Source organism: Homarus americanus, unplaced genomic scaffold, assembly GCF_018991925.1.
Source record: "Homarus americanus isolate GMGI-L3 unplaced genomic scaffold, GMGI_Hamer_2.0 scaffold40856, whole genome shotgun sequence".
Taxonomy (NCBI): Eukaryota; Metazoa; Arthropoda; class Malacostraca; order Decapoda; family Nephropidae; genus Homarus; species Homarus americanus.
Window position 1 is genome coordinate 1,135,259 of NW_024734615.1, and position 18,499 is coordinate 1,153,757.

The 18,499-nt window shown below is 36.8% G+C and overlaps 1 protein-coding gene across 1 annotated transcript; it reads left to right on the forward strand.

Annotated features, from left to right (window-relative positions):
• The first annotated feature begins 959 nt into the window (after nucleotides 1-959).
• LOC121870355 (zinc finger protein 33A-like) lies at nucleotides 960-17,904 on the forward strand. Its single transcript, XM_042372148.1, has 6 exons — nucleotides 960-1,152; nucleotides 3,365-5,530; nucleotides 9,096-9,311; nucleotides 10,949-11,095; nucleotides 11,520-11,712; nucleotides 12,724-17,904. Exons 1-6 carry the CDS (start codon nucleotides 1,099-1,101, stop codon nucleotides 14,130-14,132), a joined length of 4,185 nt encoding a protein of 1,394 aa, XP_042228082.1. The 5' UTR covers nucleotides 960-1,098; the 3' UTR covers nucleotides 14,133-17,904.
• The last annotated feature ends 595 nt before the right edge of the window (nucleotides 17,905-18,499 follow it).

An 18,499-nucleotide genomic window follows, 5' to 3' on the forward strand; every position in this document is an offset into this window, starting at 1 on the left:
CTGCCATTCCTTTAACCCCTCTTGAAGCTGACAGAGATCTTTCTGTAGCTCTTCACAGTCCGTTTGGCTGTTAATTTCCCTGATTAAGTTGGCATAGTCCGCGAACATTTGTATGGAGGATTGTATACTTTTATGTTTACCTTTATCCTCTTCGCTACTGTTTGTTTTAAACAAACAAACAAGATTTAGTGCTTATTGAATTTATAATTTTTCTTCACTTACTCCTGTCTATATAATATTACTGATTAGAAACTAAGCCAAAGCAAAGAATCTTCTTAAAAATAAGCGTCTGACAGCGTTTTCGGCAATCCTTGGTAAAAAATATGTCTGAATGATTACCATTGTTGTATACCTGCACTAACTGGGCACAGGAAACTGTATACTGCCACGGCTTACGTACAGCCAATCCAAAAAGTATTGAGACTCCCAGGTGCCCGGGTGAAGACCAACCCAACCCAGCGTAATTATAAAACTTGTTTTTTTATTATTATTTGTTGAGCACTGGTTTCCCTTCAAAATGCATAAATCTTTCGCCTTTTCAATTATAAAACTCTGGCGCTGACCTAACCAAACCGATACCTGAACGGGACTGAGGTTATCGCTCTTCCTCAAAAAAATAAAATAAATAAATAAAACCAATGTGATGTTTTGAGACCTTACTCTTAGATATCTAAATTTGAACGTCAATAACCTACAAAGTACATATAGATGAAGGTAAGGCGTAATTAATTAGGGGGCATGATTGTATTTATAGTCAGCGTCGCGAGGAACAAAAATTGAATATTATTACATTACCATGGAGAGTGATATGACTACGGAAGATTTCCTTTGTTTTTGCCAGCAGGGTTTAATACTTAAAGTAATATTGTATGTATGTATGTATGTAAACAGTTGTGGAATACATTACAAAAACGCAAACAGTGACTCAAGCCTCCAATACGGATTCAAATAAGAAACTTGTTAGACATGTCATTGGTGGAAGTGAGGATTATGGTGATTGGTGGCTCGGATCTCTGCCTTATGTCACTACAGTATATAAATTGTGTGGTGAAACAATAAATATAGTAACAGAAAATATCAAATGATGTACTTGTAGAAATGAGCAAGATTACAGATGAATCACCATCTGAAATGAATGATTTTAAGTGTCAGGTGAGTAGCATTGTCCCTAGATTTAATTATAGCACTACAGTGGTGAAAGATGTGTGTAAATATTTGTTTTGGAATAGATAATTTTATTGAGAACCAAGACTAAATACTTTATTAACTGTGAACTGTGTTAAGAGAGGGGTTACCAGCAGGGGTGTCAAACTCATGGCCCGAGGGGCGAGGGCCAAATGTGGCCCTTGGGATGATCAGGTGTGGCCCGCTCGGTGATGGTAAAATTTATCATCCCGTGGAATTATGATAGAAATAGATATGATCATGTTTATTTTGTCAAATGAATTTTACGAACTTAAGATCAGACAAACCCAAATGAGGTGTTCCTGGTAAGCTAGGTAAGGCAATGTGTGAAGCTGTAAACTTCAATCCTGCAAATATGTGATATAGCACTTGTGTTGGCCCTGAAGAGGGTAACTAAAATACGAATTGGCCCTCGAAAGGTTTTGAGTTTGACACCACTCGACTGTACAATTATTTGGAAGGTAAAAGGTCGTTTTAATTCCACTGTCTTATTTCTTTATTTTTTGCCTTGCTTTTTTAATTGCAATGGAAACAAGAAGGTTAATATTCGTTTTTGGTATTTTTTACTAGTAGATAACCAATGAACCTCTCGGTTTGGTTAGGTTACATTACGTTGTTAGGTTAGGTTAGATTAGATTCTGGTCAATTTATAGTTGTGCACCGTTCATTCTTTGGGTATTAGAAATATGTTTTGCCTATGGCTTTTGATGAGTTTTGAACGAATTTGACATTCATTTCCATTGGAAATCACTCGTTTTTTTAGATACTCCCCACCCCCAACAATCTTAAGGGAAGATGTTGGGTTGTGAGAGCTTTTGGGTGGGGAGAACAAGGCCAAAATCCCGTCAAAGTCATCAAAAGCGGAAAAACATATTTCTTATACCGAAAGAAATATAACCTAACTTTATCTATCCCTTTTTCTGTGTAAAAAAAACCCATAGAAAATCACCCCAAAACAACCTAACATAAGCTAACCAAATCATACCCCCTCATCTTACTTTAATCTGAAGAAGAATCAGGTTCATCTGGGTCGTCAATGTTTAAATCGATGATTTGAAGTGGTGCTCGTGGGAGTCGATCACTTTAAGGAGGGTACAGGCGGGCTGATGACACCACCAAATGTGATGAGCTTTACAATAAGTTTACTGATTTTTACAGATCGGGCAACTCACGTTGTTCGATAATAAACTGTGCTTACTAAAAAAATGCAATGGCCTCAGTATTTTTCTGGTAGAACTCAGCAATAGTTGTAAAATAATCACATTGACAATGTCCACACAGCTCTTCCACCTGTTCAGCTATATCTGGTACTGAAATTAAAAATTTCTCTCCCGACGCACCCACGCATTGCTCATTGGCTAAGAGAAAGAGCTCTTACCCAATAATAAGTTCCCCTCACCATGTGCTCCCCAATAATATCGTTACCCTCACCCTCTACTTCCACTAGCCAATAAGAACTCCCACACCACCCCTGCACATGCGTTGTAGATGAAGAAGTGAACACACGGGAGCAGGAACTGAGGAGGGAAAGAGCTTCTCCACCTGACTTAAACAAGTCGGGTGACATACAAAAGATAATAATATTGGAAAATAACATCTCGGTTATCCTTAATTCCCAACGAAAATATCATAGAAGAAAAATTACTTAGAATTGTTAAAACATTTGGAAAAACATTTTTCTAATACATGTACCGAGAGATAAAACGGTGCACTAATATAAAAAGACCTAGATTTGTTAGGTTAGGTTAGGATAGTTTTGGTGCTTTTTGGTTGTTGAGCAGTGTGTCTCACATTATGGCATACTTATACAGGTATACAGTATACTGACAGTAAAACTCAATCCTTCTCCATTTTTTAGGGTATACTGTACTTCATACTTAATGGATATGCTTTGGGATCCAAGTGTGGAGGTTAAGGATAATTTTTTTTTTTAATTTTCTTAATTTTTCGATCCAAATTACAAGTTGTGGGCTGGGGCCTGTAGTTATGACCTGAAGACTTTCTGACTACAGAATTGTATACCCATACTGCATTGCTCAGTCCTGACTTGATTATTAAATGAGATTTCAGGATCAATCCTCCATTCTTACAAATTAATATTCTAGTGAAGAAATAAGTCATGTTAATAGTATAGTAATTGTCTGTGTTTTTATATTGTTTTTATCATTTTCTTTTCCAGCTAAGTGGACTCTTGGCTACACTGCAGAAACTCCCCTGTGGAGAACAGCAAGCAGCCTTAGATCTCTTACAGTTGACACTTAATCATCAGCTTCATGACAAACAACACTCCAAAAACAGAGAAACCTTATCAGTCTCAGAGGAACCCATTGTTCAAGAAAAAAATATTCCCTCTTCACACCAAGAAGTAAGAAATGTTGATGAAATACATTGTAATTTAAAGCAGGATACTTTAAATGATGGACTATTGCAAGATTCTCAGCAGGAAGCACTTGATGATAAATCATTGCATGGATCAGAGCAACAGATATTATATCAAGAAACCGTATATGACACTCCTCAAAAACATCCACTTCAGGAAAAATTACCATTAGATATTCTCCATCATATATCAGATACAGAATCTGTAAAAAAGACTCGGAGAACAACAACAGAAGCACTCAGAGTTAATCTTCCATTACAGAAAGCATTAGATCCATGTAATGTTCATGAATCTCAGCAGCACACAAGAGACACAGGTACACTTGATGATTCTCAAGAACTTACAGTAGACCTGCAGACCAGTGAATATTCAGAAGAGACTACATTAGATCTGAAGGAAGCTCTCTTTTTACAGCAGAATATTAAAGATTTGAGAGCAACCCATAAATCACAACAGAATTCCTCTCTCCACAAAGTATTAACTGAATGTCAGCAGCACATTACAGAGGAAAAGACATTGTATGGAACAGAAAAGAATATAACCACTGTAAGCAAAACCAGTGACTGCCAGCAATACTGCACAGATCTTGGAGACTATGATAAGTCACCACAAGTATCTGTTTTAGACAGAATTCCTGAGTCTGAACAACAAACAGTGCCCTTTCTGTCTCATGATGACACACAAGAGCTAACCTTGGTTAATTCAGGTGACTTGGATGATACAGACAATGAAGTTTCACAATTGGGTACACCTCTTGGGCCTCACGATCAAAATGAAAAGTTAATTGTGATGCAAGAAACAATTGACTCAAAAGATTTTCAGGGGGATAGTATTTTGACAACTGATAAGTCTCATTTAAGAATCTTAAGTGGAAAGCACGAAAGGGGTGAAAATAAACTAGGCCCTAATAATAAAAGTGCTTCTTTTGATGAAACGAGCTCCAGTTCTTTTAATGTACCTAATTTTAGTCATGTACATACTAGAGACAATTTGTACCCAGAAGAAAATGCTTATATATTGCCCTGTTTGGAAAGAGGAAACTATGACAAAATTTATTTTAAAGAAAATGTTTCCATAAGGACTAATCAAGACGACTTTGAAAAATGTCTTGGTACACAATATTCAAATGATCAGTTTCATGAGTACAACAAGAAAAGCAAAGGCCCATTAAGTGATCCAAACCTTGATAAAAATCCTGTTGATCTAAGTAATGCCTCCAGTGTTTACAGTTCAAAAAAGACTAGGAACATTGAGAACTTAGATGAGTCTCATATGAGCTCTGTTTACTCACTTGAAGCGAAAAATGGCAAATGTGTTTTAAATGAGGCAAGTGATATGAGTGAAAGTACTTCCAATAAAAAAGAAAATTCAGAATACCGAAGTGTTTGTAAGCGAAAATATTCTACGAGAAACCCCGGTGACAATCACAGACAAAAAAAGGTGAAGAAAAATAAGAGTGTTAATGTGACACTGGAGAGAAGCATTGATTCAGTGTTAGAAGGGAGCTGTGAACAAGTCATGGATATTGATGTGTCAGAAGATGAACTAGAGTCAGAAAAGACAAACTGTGATAAGTATGATCTTAGTACTCACAGTACTTTGAAAGAGAGTACAACACACATTGTTATTACAAATAACTGCCAGTTGGCACTTTCAACCCAAAATTATAGTAAAAACTTACCAAATAATGTAGATTCAACACACAGAAAAGATGGCGATGATTATGGTGATGCATGTGGGAATGAGGAAATTGCTTTATTTATAAATAGACAAAAAGGAGCATTGCTTGCAGAGACAGATCACAAGAAAAGGGATGGCGAAGTCTTACTATCTTCAAATTTAAGACCTGTATGTTGCAGAAGTTGTAAAAAAGAACTTCCTGATGTGTCACTTCTCTCTCTACACTTACGTCAATGTGAGGGACATCTTACATGCACATTCTGCCAGGAAAAATTTGTTCGCAAGGTAAAGTTGTCATTTAATTTTACTAAGACCTGTACTGTACTGAAATAGTTTTATTGAGGACAATCTTGTTGTGATACCACAGAAATTATTGTAATACTGTATCATTTTGTAAATTTTTACAAATGTTTTGTGATTTTTCATCATAAATAATAATGCTTAACAAAGTGAAGATTTTTCCAGAAAATCCGTCTGCTTATTTATGCATTTTCTACCACTAGATGGTACAGTATACCGTATTTATTGTACAGTGTATATAGCTGTGTTTAGTTTATTTCTACGGTGTAGAAGAAAAGCTCTTGTGTTGTGAATACTGGTATTTGTTTTTGCACCGAGTTCAAGTTTCAGTGAATACTGTACCAGTTTCTTAGACATTGTTTAATTTTCAGTCATGCACAGTAGATCCCATCCAGTCCATGGATATTCAATCCATGATTGAGTCTCTGGTCCATCGAATTGTATAAAATATGTGTAATTTGTGCCAACCTGCACTTTCTGCAGTTCTAGAGCCTAAAATACATTGGAAAATGCCCATGATGCTCTATAAAGTATAGTACAGTACTTATTGTAGTCCTAAGTATGTTATAGCCTATACACATCTCAAGTGACTCATTTACAGTCAACAGTTTAATTGGGTTGAAAAACCTAGAACATTGGACCTTAGGCATGTTGGACTGAGGCTGAATTAGAACAAGTCCAAAATAGGAAACTCAGTCATGCAATACAGTACAGGCAGACCCCAATTTACAAGGATTTGACATGAATATTTGCGGTTTACAAGTGAAAACTCTAAAGTAATGAAGAAAATCAGTTTTACTTTAGTACTGTATTAAAAATATGCTAAAATATTTTTAGCATGCTTACTTATTTCACTAACTTATTTCATTACTCTCTACATTAAGGCTACAAATAACATTACAGTGTCTCATTATTCTCCTACAACACCATATAAATTACTCCTCATTTACTTAATAATGAGTAGGCTCATCTCTCACACACACACACACACACACACACAGAGCCAGTTTTCTGATCATCCAATTTTTCTTCAATTTCTCTCATTTAATGTATCAAAGAAACGAATTTTTTTGTGTATTCTTAAATTTCATATGCTAATTATTTACAGTTGTGGATAAAATGCCCTGAACACTTGGCAGTACTGTACAGGTATTTGGCATCTACTTTGGGTCATATTTATGATTGGTCCCACTGGTTGTGGACCCAAGGGCAAACCTGATTTTCATCAAACTACTGACGTCACCGCGGCTGCTGGAGGATCGGCTTTTTTCACACTTCATTTTTCCAACATTTGTGGCCTGAGATCCAATATTTCTTCTGTGGAGCACCATCTATTAACCTCTTTCCCCATCCTCTTATTACTATCTGAACTCCAACTGATCAAAGCAGCTGCACCCAAATCTTTACAAGTCCCCAACTACAACCATTGTACCTATTTCTGTTCGAAAGGAGGTGTATGCGCCTACTGCAACACACAAACACCTATAGCTCGACTCATGGAACTTGAATCTTCTCTTTATGATGTCATCTGGCTCAAAATATCTCTACCAACTATGATTATTTTTCTTTGTTTTCTATACTGTTCTCCCAACTCTACCAACTATTTGGAACTCTTTGACTATCTCGCGTCTTATTTTTTCACCCCCTAGGCCTCGCTGTGGGTCGATGACCTGTGCCCGGGTGGGCTCTTCCCCGTAAAAAAAAAAATTAAGTAATAAAAATAATAATGCTGCTTATCATCATACTGTATATTATGTAGGAACCACAACACGGGAAAAAATAATACAGTACAGTTCAGTACTATACAGTACAGTACTGTACAAAACAAAATCTGAGAAAATATGTTAAAATTCCAATCTCTTCACTTAGTGATCCTCAAGGACTTACATGCCAGATACTACCAATTGTCCAGGGATGTTTGTCCACAACTGTACAATAAAGAGAGAGAAAGTGTGGGTGTGAAGAAATGTTTGGAGGTGTGGATATTGCTGGCAATGCACAAGGGAGGGTGAGTGGAGCATGAGCTGACTGAGAAGAGGTGCTGGCAGGTGGCTGGAGTACAAACATTTTGTGCCTCTGTGTGTGCTGATATTTTTTCTCCAATGGTTTTAACCCTTAAATAATGGGAGCTTTTTACATAGACTATTTGCTCTGACAAATCATCACAACTTCTGAACTCCAGTCTTCTGTACAGTACCAAGAACACCTTGTACACATGTTGGCGATGCACTCTTATTTTTCAAGGCAAGTTTATTGCATTTTAAACATTGCCTTTTAAATGTATGTCAACTTTCAAGTAAAGCTTGCATGCTGTGATTAGAATACACAGTTATTTGACTTTTTTATTTAAATGCATTTACAGTAAGGTTAATTTTCTTCAGAGTACAATAAGTATGTAGATGAACTTTAATTTCAATAGCAATGATTACTTTACAGCCAGTTTACAATTGCATTTATATATAATAGTTATTCCCTACATCTTCAAGGGATTACTATATAACCAGTAAAAAATATATATACAGTACAGTTAACCGTCATTAGCCCCCAATGGCCCTTAAATTTGTGCAATAAATGTCATGTGTGTTTTCTTTTACATTCCCTTTATACATATATACAGTAGTAGTATAGTTTATTAAAACATAATTAATTTTTTATAAAATATATTACTGTACAGTCGGGGTCAAAAGTTCGCTCCTACTCAAAATGAAGCAGTATCGACTCCAGACGAGTTACAAAAATTGGGGTAAGTCAGTTCGAAGACTCATTCCCATGCCTCGGTTCCACCACTGGGAGCGAAATTTTGTCCGTGACTGCACCTCATTTATCATTAAAATATATACAGGGGGTACTGTATTGTTTTTAATGGGGATACTGTATTGTACATCTTACAAAACTGTAAAATGAGCTTTTCTGGTGAGTCACAGATGTATACTATATTGTACAGTTTAAGAACAATTATGACTCAGATGAGCAGCAGAAGGTGTCCAGCTGTCTGTAGGACTTGTCCTACTATGGATATCTGCTGACTTAGTCAGATTTTAGTTCTCTGACTGAAAGTGATGATACAGTACAGTACTAGGGAGAGTAGTGTACAGTATATCACCTGTACTGGGCTGTATTAAGTTTTCTCTCCCTTAGTTAAATTGTATCACTGGTATTCTATGTGCAGAGTAATTATTATACTACAGTACTGTACTTATATACTGTAAATTTCAACCTTGTTTTATACTGTGCATATTCATAGCTATATGATTTAAAAAAATTGTAAAGAATGTTAATACTGTACAGTAATCTTATATACTCTTTGCATATTTAATGATTACTGTATATTTTATAATGATTTCTATTTAGGCATGTGCAATTAAATTGGTTTTGAGTCTCAACTGTGTACCAGTTTCTCTAAATATACAGAATTTATCTTACAATTTGGATAAATATACACTTGTAATAGAAATGGATGAAGTTAATTGGCTTACAGTTTTAACAAAACTAAATTTCTGTATTTTATGATAATGTCTCTCTAGTTAAGATTTCATGCATTATTCTTCAGGTAACTTTTTCAAGGCATATGGAGGGTCACAAGAGGAATGTATGCAGTAAATGTCCCCAGAGTTTTTGCAGCCACAAGAAGTTAAAGGCACATATGAAATCAGAGCACAATTATGATTTGGTTTCAAAGACATATCCGTGCCACAGGTGTAGCAGAAGCTTTCTTAAACGATCATCCTTGTACTATCATCTTAGGGTCCACGCAACTGAGAATGAGGTGAGCATTGCATTGAAAGTAATCATTTTACAGTTAACTTGATCAGATTTATGTTCCTGTTGCCTCTGGCAGGGTATAGTATGTTCATCCACTTTGTGTGAGTGTGTGCGTGCGTGCGTGCAAGAGAGAGAGAGAGAGAATTAGCCCAGCCATCATGTTATCATTCCCTCTACCTATCCTTTAAGATGCCATTTCATCTATCCTTCTGGTTATCCTGTGAATTTGATCAGTTAGTTAACCACAGTCATTTTTGTCAAGTTTCAACTCATTGATGATGAGTCTCAATGAACAAGTGCCTTTAACTTGTAAACATGTATCGTGAGTTCTGCAATTCAGTATTTCCGCCACTGTATTGGTTTTTATTACAAGTGCTCCTCTACTTAAGAACATTTGACTTACAAGCTTTCAGAGATACAAACATCATCATTGAGGGGGGTTACCTTCCAGAGCAGGAGTGGATGAGACTGGATTATTTTGAAGAAAATTCCATATAGAACATGCATTACCTCAGAGGAGAAGAGTGAGCCAGGTTTTAAGGGTGTATTGTAAGGTATAGGTGTACTAAACATCCATTACCTTTCGTTGTTTACAATATGTTTGGTATCTATAAGAGTGAAGTTGGACTTACAAACAATTGGAGCACCTGTATTTTTATAATTATTCTGTACAGGTAAGCCTTGCTATATGAATGTTCGAGATACGAGAATTTGCTCATACGAATTTCCTGAATTATCACCTCTTTTATGTGTTATGAAAGCTCCTGCAAATACAAATTTGGGTCCCGTCAAAAATTCAAATCGCGCCCCCATGAGTTCGCTGTGGTGGCCACACCCCCCTAGTGCACTGTCTACCAGGCTGAGGTAGGAGTTATGTTGTGGTTATTTTTCAATTCATAATTTTGTGTAGATAGACATAACTTTCTTCATATTTTTTTTGTTCCGTTATATACACACACAATCCTACATACAGATTGTACAAAAAGAAATGAAAAAAATAATTTTCATAAGGCCCAAAACATAAAAGGAATAAACATTTCTTCATGCAGCTGTGAGAGTTAGCAGGATGAACTTTGTGGAATTATGTTATGGTTATTTTTCAACTTGTAATTTTGGGTTGATAAACTTAACTGTCTTCACTTTTTTCTCAGTTACCTGCACACACAATCCTACATACATAGTGTGCAAAAAATGGTGACAAAATAATTATTATAAGGTAAAAAAAACATTATAGGAATAAACATTTCTTTATATGTGAGAGCGGGAGAGGAAATGTTGTTAAGGTGTCAGCAGAGGCAATGTGCCAAGCTGGGCTGGGTTGCTATGGCGAGGAGTGAGGGCAGGCACGTGTAACGCAACCGGCTGTGTTAAGCTTTAATTTAGCTTTTTCTTGATGGTTTTATTGTCATTGGGGAAGCGAAGCCTATTTTTCCCATATGTTCTTTTATTCGTTATATAAAAATTTACTTAACAAATAGTTCTTCAGGAACCTAACCCATTTGTATAGTGAGGGATACCTGTACTGTACTGTTTTTTGTTTTGTTTTTAGTAGATATGCTGCTCTTTCGTATTTGTATTGTATTTTATCTATATAACCATGGGTCTTCATATGAGCGAATAATCACTGTATATTTCCTACAGCACGTCTGTCAAAAGTGTGGTGAGTTCTGTAAGGGAAGTGAGAGTTACAAGTTACATATGGCTGAGCACCTCAAGGCAACCAACTTCCACTGTCACATTTGTTCAGCAAGTTTTAGACGCCGCCAGCAATATGATGATCATCTCAAGGTATGTGTATGATGTGTATTTCAGCTATAAACTGCACCATTGGACATGTGTCCCACAATCCAAGCAGGCTCTAAAACAACCCTCATACTGATTTGACCTTCACTTCTCCAGTTGTTCCTTAGCTTTTTAAGTGTCTTTAAATGACCCCTCTTGGTCTGGTGAGCTAGAGACAAACAGTTTATAACTTTTATAATAGTAAAGCCTGGAGGATGGGAATAACAAATGTCTGTTGGATGGGAAGGCTTGTGATATTGTTTACAGTCATGACTGTCAGCTGTAGTTTGCAAGAAAATTTGATGCAGTTATTATTTTTGAGAGTAGGTTAATTAATTTGTTTCAACATTATTAAAGAAAAGTTTATGTGTTATCTATTTCAGCTTTTATATAGCTGAATTTTAATATATTTTTATGTTTCTTTCATCAGCATCACAAGAAAAATAACTGTGAAATTTGTGGGCAGCCACATACTACAAAACGTGCCCTGGTACGCCATTGTCGAATAGAACACAAGTCGCTTCCTCAAAATATTACAGTTAACCGTGAATATAAATGTGAAAAGTGTGAGCGAGTCTTTAATAGACCTTCAATACTACGTCATCATCTGCAGTTACATGGAGGTAACCATTTATTCTTGTTTGTTTAGTTATATTCTTGTGTCTCATGTGACATATACTATACTGTACAGTGAACCCTCGCCAACCACGAGGGTTACATTCTACTGGTTAACCCTCTCATCTGCCATTCCATTGGCTGGTAATTCCCAATTAACAGTACAGTACATACTGCTCTAAAAAAAATAAATAAAAAAAAAATTTGCTGGTGATTCTCCAAATTCATGGCTGTTTAACCACTATGTAGATGTCCATTTGGCTCCATACCTTATTCTCTAAGTCGGATGCAGGTGTAAGTTTTTAAGTATTTCTCAACTTATGTTGGGAATGCAGTCTCCCCACTATGGCATCTATATTTATGGCAGAAATTTTAGGTTGTGGTATTTTATTTACCCTCAACATTATTTTTACCCAACCTCAGCGATTTTACAATTTTTATCGATTCTTGCAATGCTCTCCAGGTCTTAGCTAGTCTCTCATTGCCCCATCCCTTAGAGTGGCTGTTTCTCATTCAGTGTCAGGGCCGGAACTTCAGTTTTTGCTGGGTTCCGGCCCATGTGGGGGAAAGGCGGAATGAGCGTGCTGATGCTGTGACAAAACCAGTTACTTCTCATCCTGTGGCACATCATTCTCCTCTACCTGCCTATGATATGAAGCCAGTAATAAGAGCTGCCATCTGCTTGAGTTGGCAACGCAAGTGGGATGACGTCGGAGCAAACAAGCTACACTGTTCTTTGCTCTTGAATTGGCCTAGGCAGTTAGTAGTATTGGAAGTGACTGAGAGGTTATGTGGCAGAGAGATGATTAGACAGATTCTTACATTATGAGATAGTTTGAAGGAATATAATAGATCCTTAGGGGTCATTCTTTCTCCTTACATTAATGCAGCTTTCTCATACTGTACATGATAAATATATAAAGGTGATTCACATCCAAAAATAGTCTCATTGTAGCGATAACTTCACCCTTCTTCAAAAGCCAATAACTATATCCATTTTTTTTGTTTTATCATTGCAGGTGTGAAGCCTCTGGAATGCCGTTTGTGTAACAAACAGTTCAGCCATAAGCGGGGTCTCCGTAAACACATGAATAGCATTATACATGAGCACATGCTTCTCACAAATAATTTACAGAAAGACCATGCTTATGATGTGAAACAGAATTTTGCTTTTGTATGTGAATATTGTGGAATTAAGCTACCTTCAAGACACATGCTTTCCAAACATAGCCGTATGACACATAAAGTTGGTATTACTTGGAGTTGCCCTCATTGTGATTATAAGACAAAACGTAATCACACTTTAAAGAGACACATGGAACTCCATTTAGAGAGCCGGAATTTCATGTGTGAGATATGTGGAAATTCTTTTCAAGCCCTTGCTACCCTTAAGGATCATCATAACTTTGTCCACTCAGATGAACGGAATTACAAATGCTCTGAGTGTAACAAAAGTTTTAAGAATAAATCATCATTAGCGCGTCATTGTCGTACACATTCAGATGACAGGCCTTATCAGTGTCATTGTGGAACAAGTTATAAGCGACTTTCTCATTTAAAGCGACATATGTCTTCAGCTCACAATGAAATTTTGAAATCTAGAGCTGTAAAAAAATTCAAACAGTCTGAAGAAACAGAAACCAATACAGATAGATCATATGATGGGCAGGATCCAACACAGTCCACAGAAATTTCTGATGGTGAAGAATTTGAATTTGTATCAGTATCAAATTCATCATTATCCCCTGTAATTCAGACAGAGGCATCAGTTAAAAGTACTTCTGACATTCTTCTCCCAGCACAAGAAAGTATTATCTTAATGGGTGAAAGCTCCAATTCAGATCAGGGGCACCTCATAACAGTTGGAGATTCACAGATCATTCAACTTATACCGTCAACATTTCAGTTTCCACAGGAGAGCAGTTTTCAAGCAGTATCTCTAGTATCTACGAGTGAACTTCATACACTTCCTTTATCAACTACTGCTCCCTATGGCCAGGTGGCTCATAGTAACCAAGTAGTTGTGGAGCCATTTAGTCTTTCCCAAAATTCAGACACAATGGTCATGGTTCCTGCTTCACAAGAGGACCATGCTCATCTCGGAGACTCTGATGCAATTAGAACAACTTTCAGAACATTAGAGAATGAATCACTCTCTGAATCTAGCCACATTGGAAGAGAAAAGCGAGGAGTCAAGGAAGAAATGAGTTTGCACACACTTGAAAACCATACAGAACTGTCAGTTACTCCCAGTCTGGACACTTTTGATTACAATACTACTCCTACCTCCCAGACTCTTTTGCCCACACTACCTCCAGCACATTACATTACTCACACACACAACTCAAACACTCAAATAAGTCAGGAGTTACTTCAGCCAAATTTGATTTGTTCTGATTTTGTTCTTCCAGTTGATGAGGGTAGATAATAGTAATAGATGTTATTCATTATACTGTATACACTTTTTATAGTTGTGTATTGCCAACAAAGTCTACAGGTTGAAACCAAGTTAACTTTAATATTGGTGGGTGGAACTACAGTAATTTGTTATATCTTTTTGTCACACCCAATCAAGTATACTACCTAAAAAGAAATACAGAATGGCAGTTACCACTTAAAGTTTATGGCTAAGAATCTTTACCATCACATTAGCATAGCCCCCACTTAGCTTCAGTTATGGACTGTTATTCTGGGTCAGTCCTCAGTTTCAGCCACTTGTTCAGAATCAGTTGACACTTCCCTATTTGTCTTTAATTGATGCCGTTATGAAAATTCTTTTTAAAAATAAGTGGAAATAAGTGGTAACAATGGTGCAGGTACAAAGGCTAAAAAAAAATTTCATTACTTAAAGTCAGTGGTGTCAAACTCAAAACCTTTCGAGAGCCAATTCTTATTTTAGTTACCCTCTTCAGGGCCAACACAAGTGCTATATCACATTTTTGGGGGATTGAAGTTTATAGCTTCCTTCACACATTGCCTTGCCTGGCTTATGAGGAATACCTCAGTTGGGTTTGTCTGATCTTAAGTACATTTGTAAAATTCATTTTACTTAACAAGCATGATTAATACTAATAATAGGAAAGCAAAAGGTATAGACTGTATATGCATTATTTTGTGGCTACAATTTATTGTAGAATTCCATTTGTGTTTTGAAACTTAAGAGCTCAATCTTGTTATGACAGTTATGATATGTACATGCAGAACAAGAACTATCATGCAACTCATAACTTTGACCTCATTTTTCACTTCATTGCAAGCATTTTTCTTTCACAAGTTTTTCTATATTTGGCTGCAAAGGTGATATTCCAAGTCGGAGGATGGCATCCAAGTGCTTATCAGTAATGCGTGTTCGGTACTTAGATTTATTTATCTCATCTGAGAGAATGATTGTTCACACACATATGTACTTCCAAACTGAACAGCCCAAAAGCATGCATTGTAATGAATATGTGGTAGCTTTTTCTTGTCCACTCTCCCATAAAATTCAGCAAGACTGTGGTTGGCAAAAATTGCTTGAACAGAAGAGTTGGCCTGAATGTCAAGTATTTCTAGCTGCATTTCTGCATCACTAAACTCCCCAGCATTCACGAGGAAGGGATTTTCAAAGATAGGCTCTGTTCTCTTCCATGAAGATCCTGAAAGTGTTTTTCAGAGTTTTCCTTCAAGTCTTCACTTTGCTTGACAAATCTGCTGTAGGAAAAAGAAACAAAATATGAAACCTGGACTGAACCCGTATACTGGCGAAGCCTCGCGCAAGCGGTGGTTAGCGGGTTTGATGCGACCGTCATGTGTACAAAGTTTCCCTACAAATCTTAGATATTCTTTTCATTTCAAAGGATTGACTGCACATCAATTCTACATATAGTTAGTCATAGCTATAGATAAACCGAGTTACTAAAATGAGAAGTATAATTCATGATTTCAACAAAGTGGAGAGGGTCCAACAGCGTACACCAGTTCTCCTCGTCTGTTTAGCCCATGTTGCAACATTTGGCTGCTGCCTTTGTTCAGATGCCAGTAATGACTGCAGCTTCGTTTTTTAATTATTTTGTGATTTCGAATTATAAGCATTTTCCCTTTACAATACCTGTAGTGTTATTACTAGCATTAATAATATAAATTCAATTATTGCCACAATGATGTAAAGATCATTTCGGAATTTACTGACTCATTCGTATCTGCATTTTTCCTTCATATCTATTTCTATAAAAATTTCATGGGCTGATAAATTTAACATCACCTCTGCTTTAAGTATACTGTATTAAAATACTTTGAGAGGTTAGAGGTTGGAGGATATTTCATGGGTGTTGGGGGTGGCAGAATCCATAGTGAAAGCAATTCACATGAAGGTTGATAAGATTAGGGAATGTGATCAAAGTTTAATTTATTTATATGCAAGTAAAATTGAAGAAAGAAGTGCAGAAAAGAAAGATTTGAACATTAGATAAAAACGAGAAAACACTCCAAAAGCATATCTTTTTCAGTGATCTGAAACCAGATAGAGGTGTAAATTTAAAAAAAAGTAACATTTAGTGCTAGCCGAACTTGGTTTGCTGGGTTTAAAAAATGCTAAATTTGTATCATGAAAATTAAAGGTGAAGTGAAGTAAAGTCTCTCTGACTCCACCCTTTGTCGTCTTTTGTACTTTTTTTTCCTACTAATGGCGAGTGATATTGTTCAGTTTTCATTGATCCTTTAAGGACAATTACCACAAGTAATGCATTATGCCTGACAGGATGACTCCTGCAACTGTTAGGTTATATGCCTGCCAGGGTGATTCCCGTAGGCACATATAACACAACAGTTGCAAGAATCACCCTGGCAGAAATAACACAACAGTTGCAGGAATCATCCTAGCAGGCATAACATAACAATTGCAGGAATCATCCTGGCAGGCATAACACAACAGTTGCAGGAATCATCCTAGCAGGCATAACATAACAATTGCAGGAATCATCCTAGCAGGCATAACACAACAGTTGCATAATCAGTCTAGTGGGCACAATACAACAGTTGCAGGAATCATCCTGTCAGGCTGTCCACCACTGTTGTGGACAGACATGTCTCTCGGCACTCCTACATAGTAGCCTAGGGATCAACATCTGATTCCCCTTCCCCTCCCCAGCACTTCGAGTTGATCAAAAGCGTCAATTTCAACTGAAAGAGAATAGAAAACAATAACGGTGATTGAACATGGCTCTGAGACAGTAAGGTGGAATGTGGAAACTCTGGCTTTTATCAAGTCAATGTTTACGAGACCAGACAGGGGATAGCTACCATACCTACTTTAAGAACCAACTATTGAGTCTGCCTAAAACCATGTGTTCCCTCTGCAACACCAGTGGGGAGACGGTCTACAACCACATGTCCCCCCTACAACACCAGCGGGTGGATGGCCTACATGTGTCCCACCCCTTACAACACCAGCGAGGAGATGGCCTAGTGAGCTTTTGGCAGGTAATGTGTCATGGTTGATAAGGTGTTTGGCTACATAAAGGAAAGCCCCGGATATGACAACATAAGAGAGGAGGGGGCATGAGTTGCTGTTACTGTACTTGATGTCACCCACCTCTTCCCACTACCATTCTTGAAAAATAAATCAATATTAATTTTGAAGAAAATAAATTAAGAATGAATTGTTACTTGACCACTTACACCTCTAACCACTACCGTTCTAGAAAACACAACAAAAAACAACACAAGTACATTACATTATTAGAACAGCAGCAGAATGCAGTGCAGTTTTTGTTCATATTAGGAACAATAATCATACCATGGATTGGAACAACAGTATAAATGTTTTTAAACCAACAAGTGTCACAGAAAGACATTTGGTTGAAGCAAGTCGAATTAGGGAAATGAATTCTGTAAACCTTAATGATAGTCAGTACAAAACTGGTGTTACATAAATTTATTTGTCAGTGGCATAAAGTTAAAAAAGTTTTAGAAATCATTTGAGTTGGAGGTAGGGTAGGGGATTAATGGGTCTCATGTTATTGACCTGACCTTACCTGTTGCAATGTCACCAATTTTTTATAAGCTCTTCTCTCATTTGCGGTGGAGGTGGTATGTGGATTGGTGGGTCTCTTGATATTCACCTGATCTGATGGTATGTAAGGTCACCCATTGTATATAAACTCTCAGTCCTAGTGAATTCAGTTGACTGAAGATATCTTGAATAAAGACGAAAGTTAAGGTGATCCGGTGTTTCCCTTTTCCTGCTAGTTTTTATCAGAATTTATTACCGGTATTTCATATAATTTTGCCAAATTTACTCCTCACACGTACATCCAGGATGTCCATGGTCTTACTGGGCTGGTGTAGTATGCCAAACCTACTCACTCCCATTGTGTCACAGTGCTTCCGGTCAGTCTTGCAGCCACGTATATACAATGATATTTTTTATTTATATATTTATTTTTTAATAATATGAAAATAGCAGCAATGCAAATGAGACTAAAAATAAGATATATGAAATAAACATATGGATGTCTTTTTATTACATGCAGTACTGCTGCACACTCAAAGTCAAGGAGATATTTACCTTGGATTTTTACTAATATTATTTGCTTATATTGTACTCGGATTACTATGACAATATGCAGTATAAGAGGAAGGAAGAAGTGTGGGAGTCAGTGTAAATTATTTGTGATTATTTGTAAGAGTGAAAATAAGTAATACCTTGATACAACTTTATAGCTGGAGAGAGAGACTGCGTGTTTCTCCTGTCTTGTACAGTACAAGACGTGTGTATTTACCCCAGACCAGGCCAAGAGAGCCAACCTTCTCACTAAA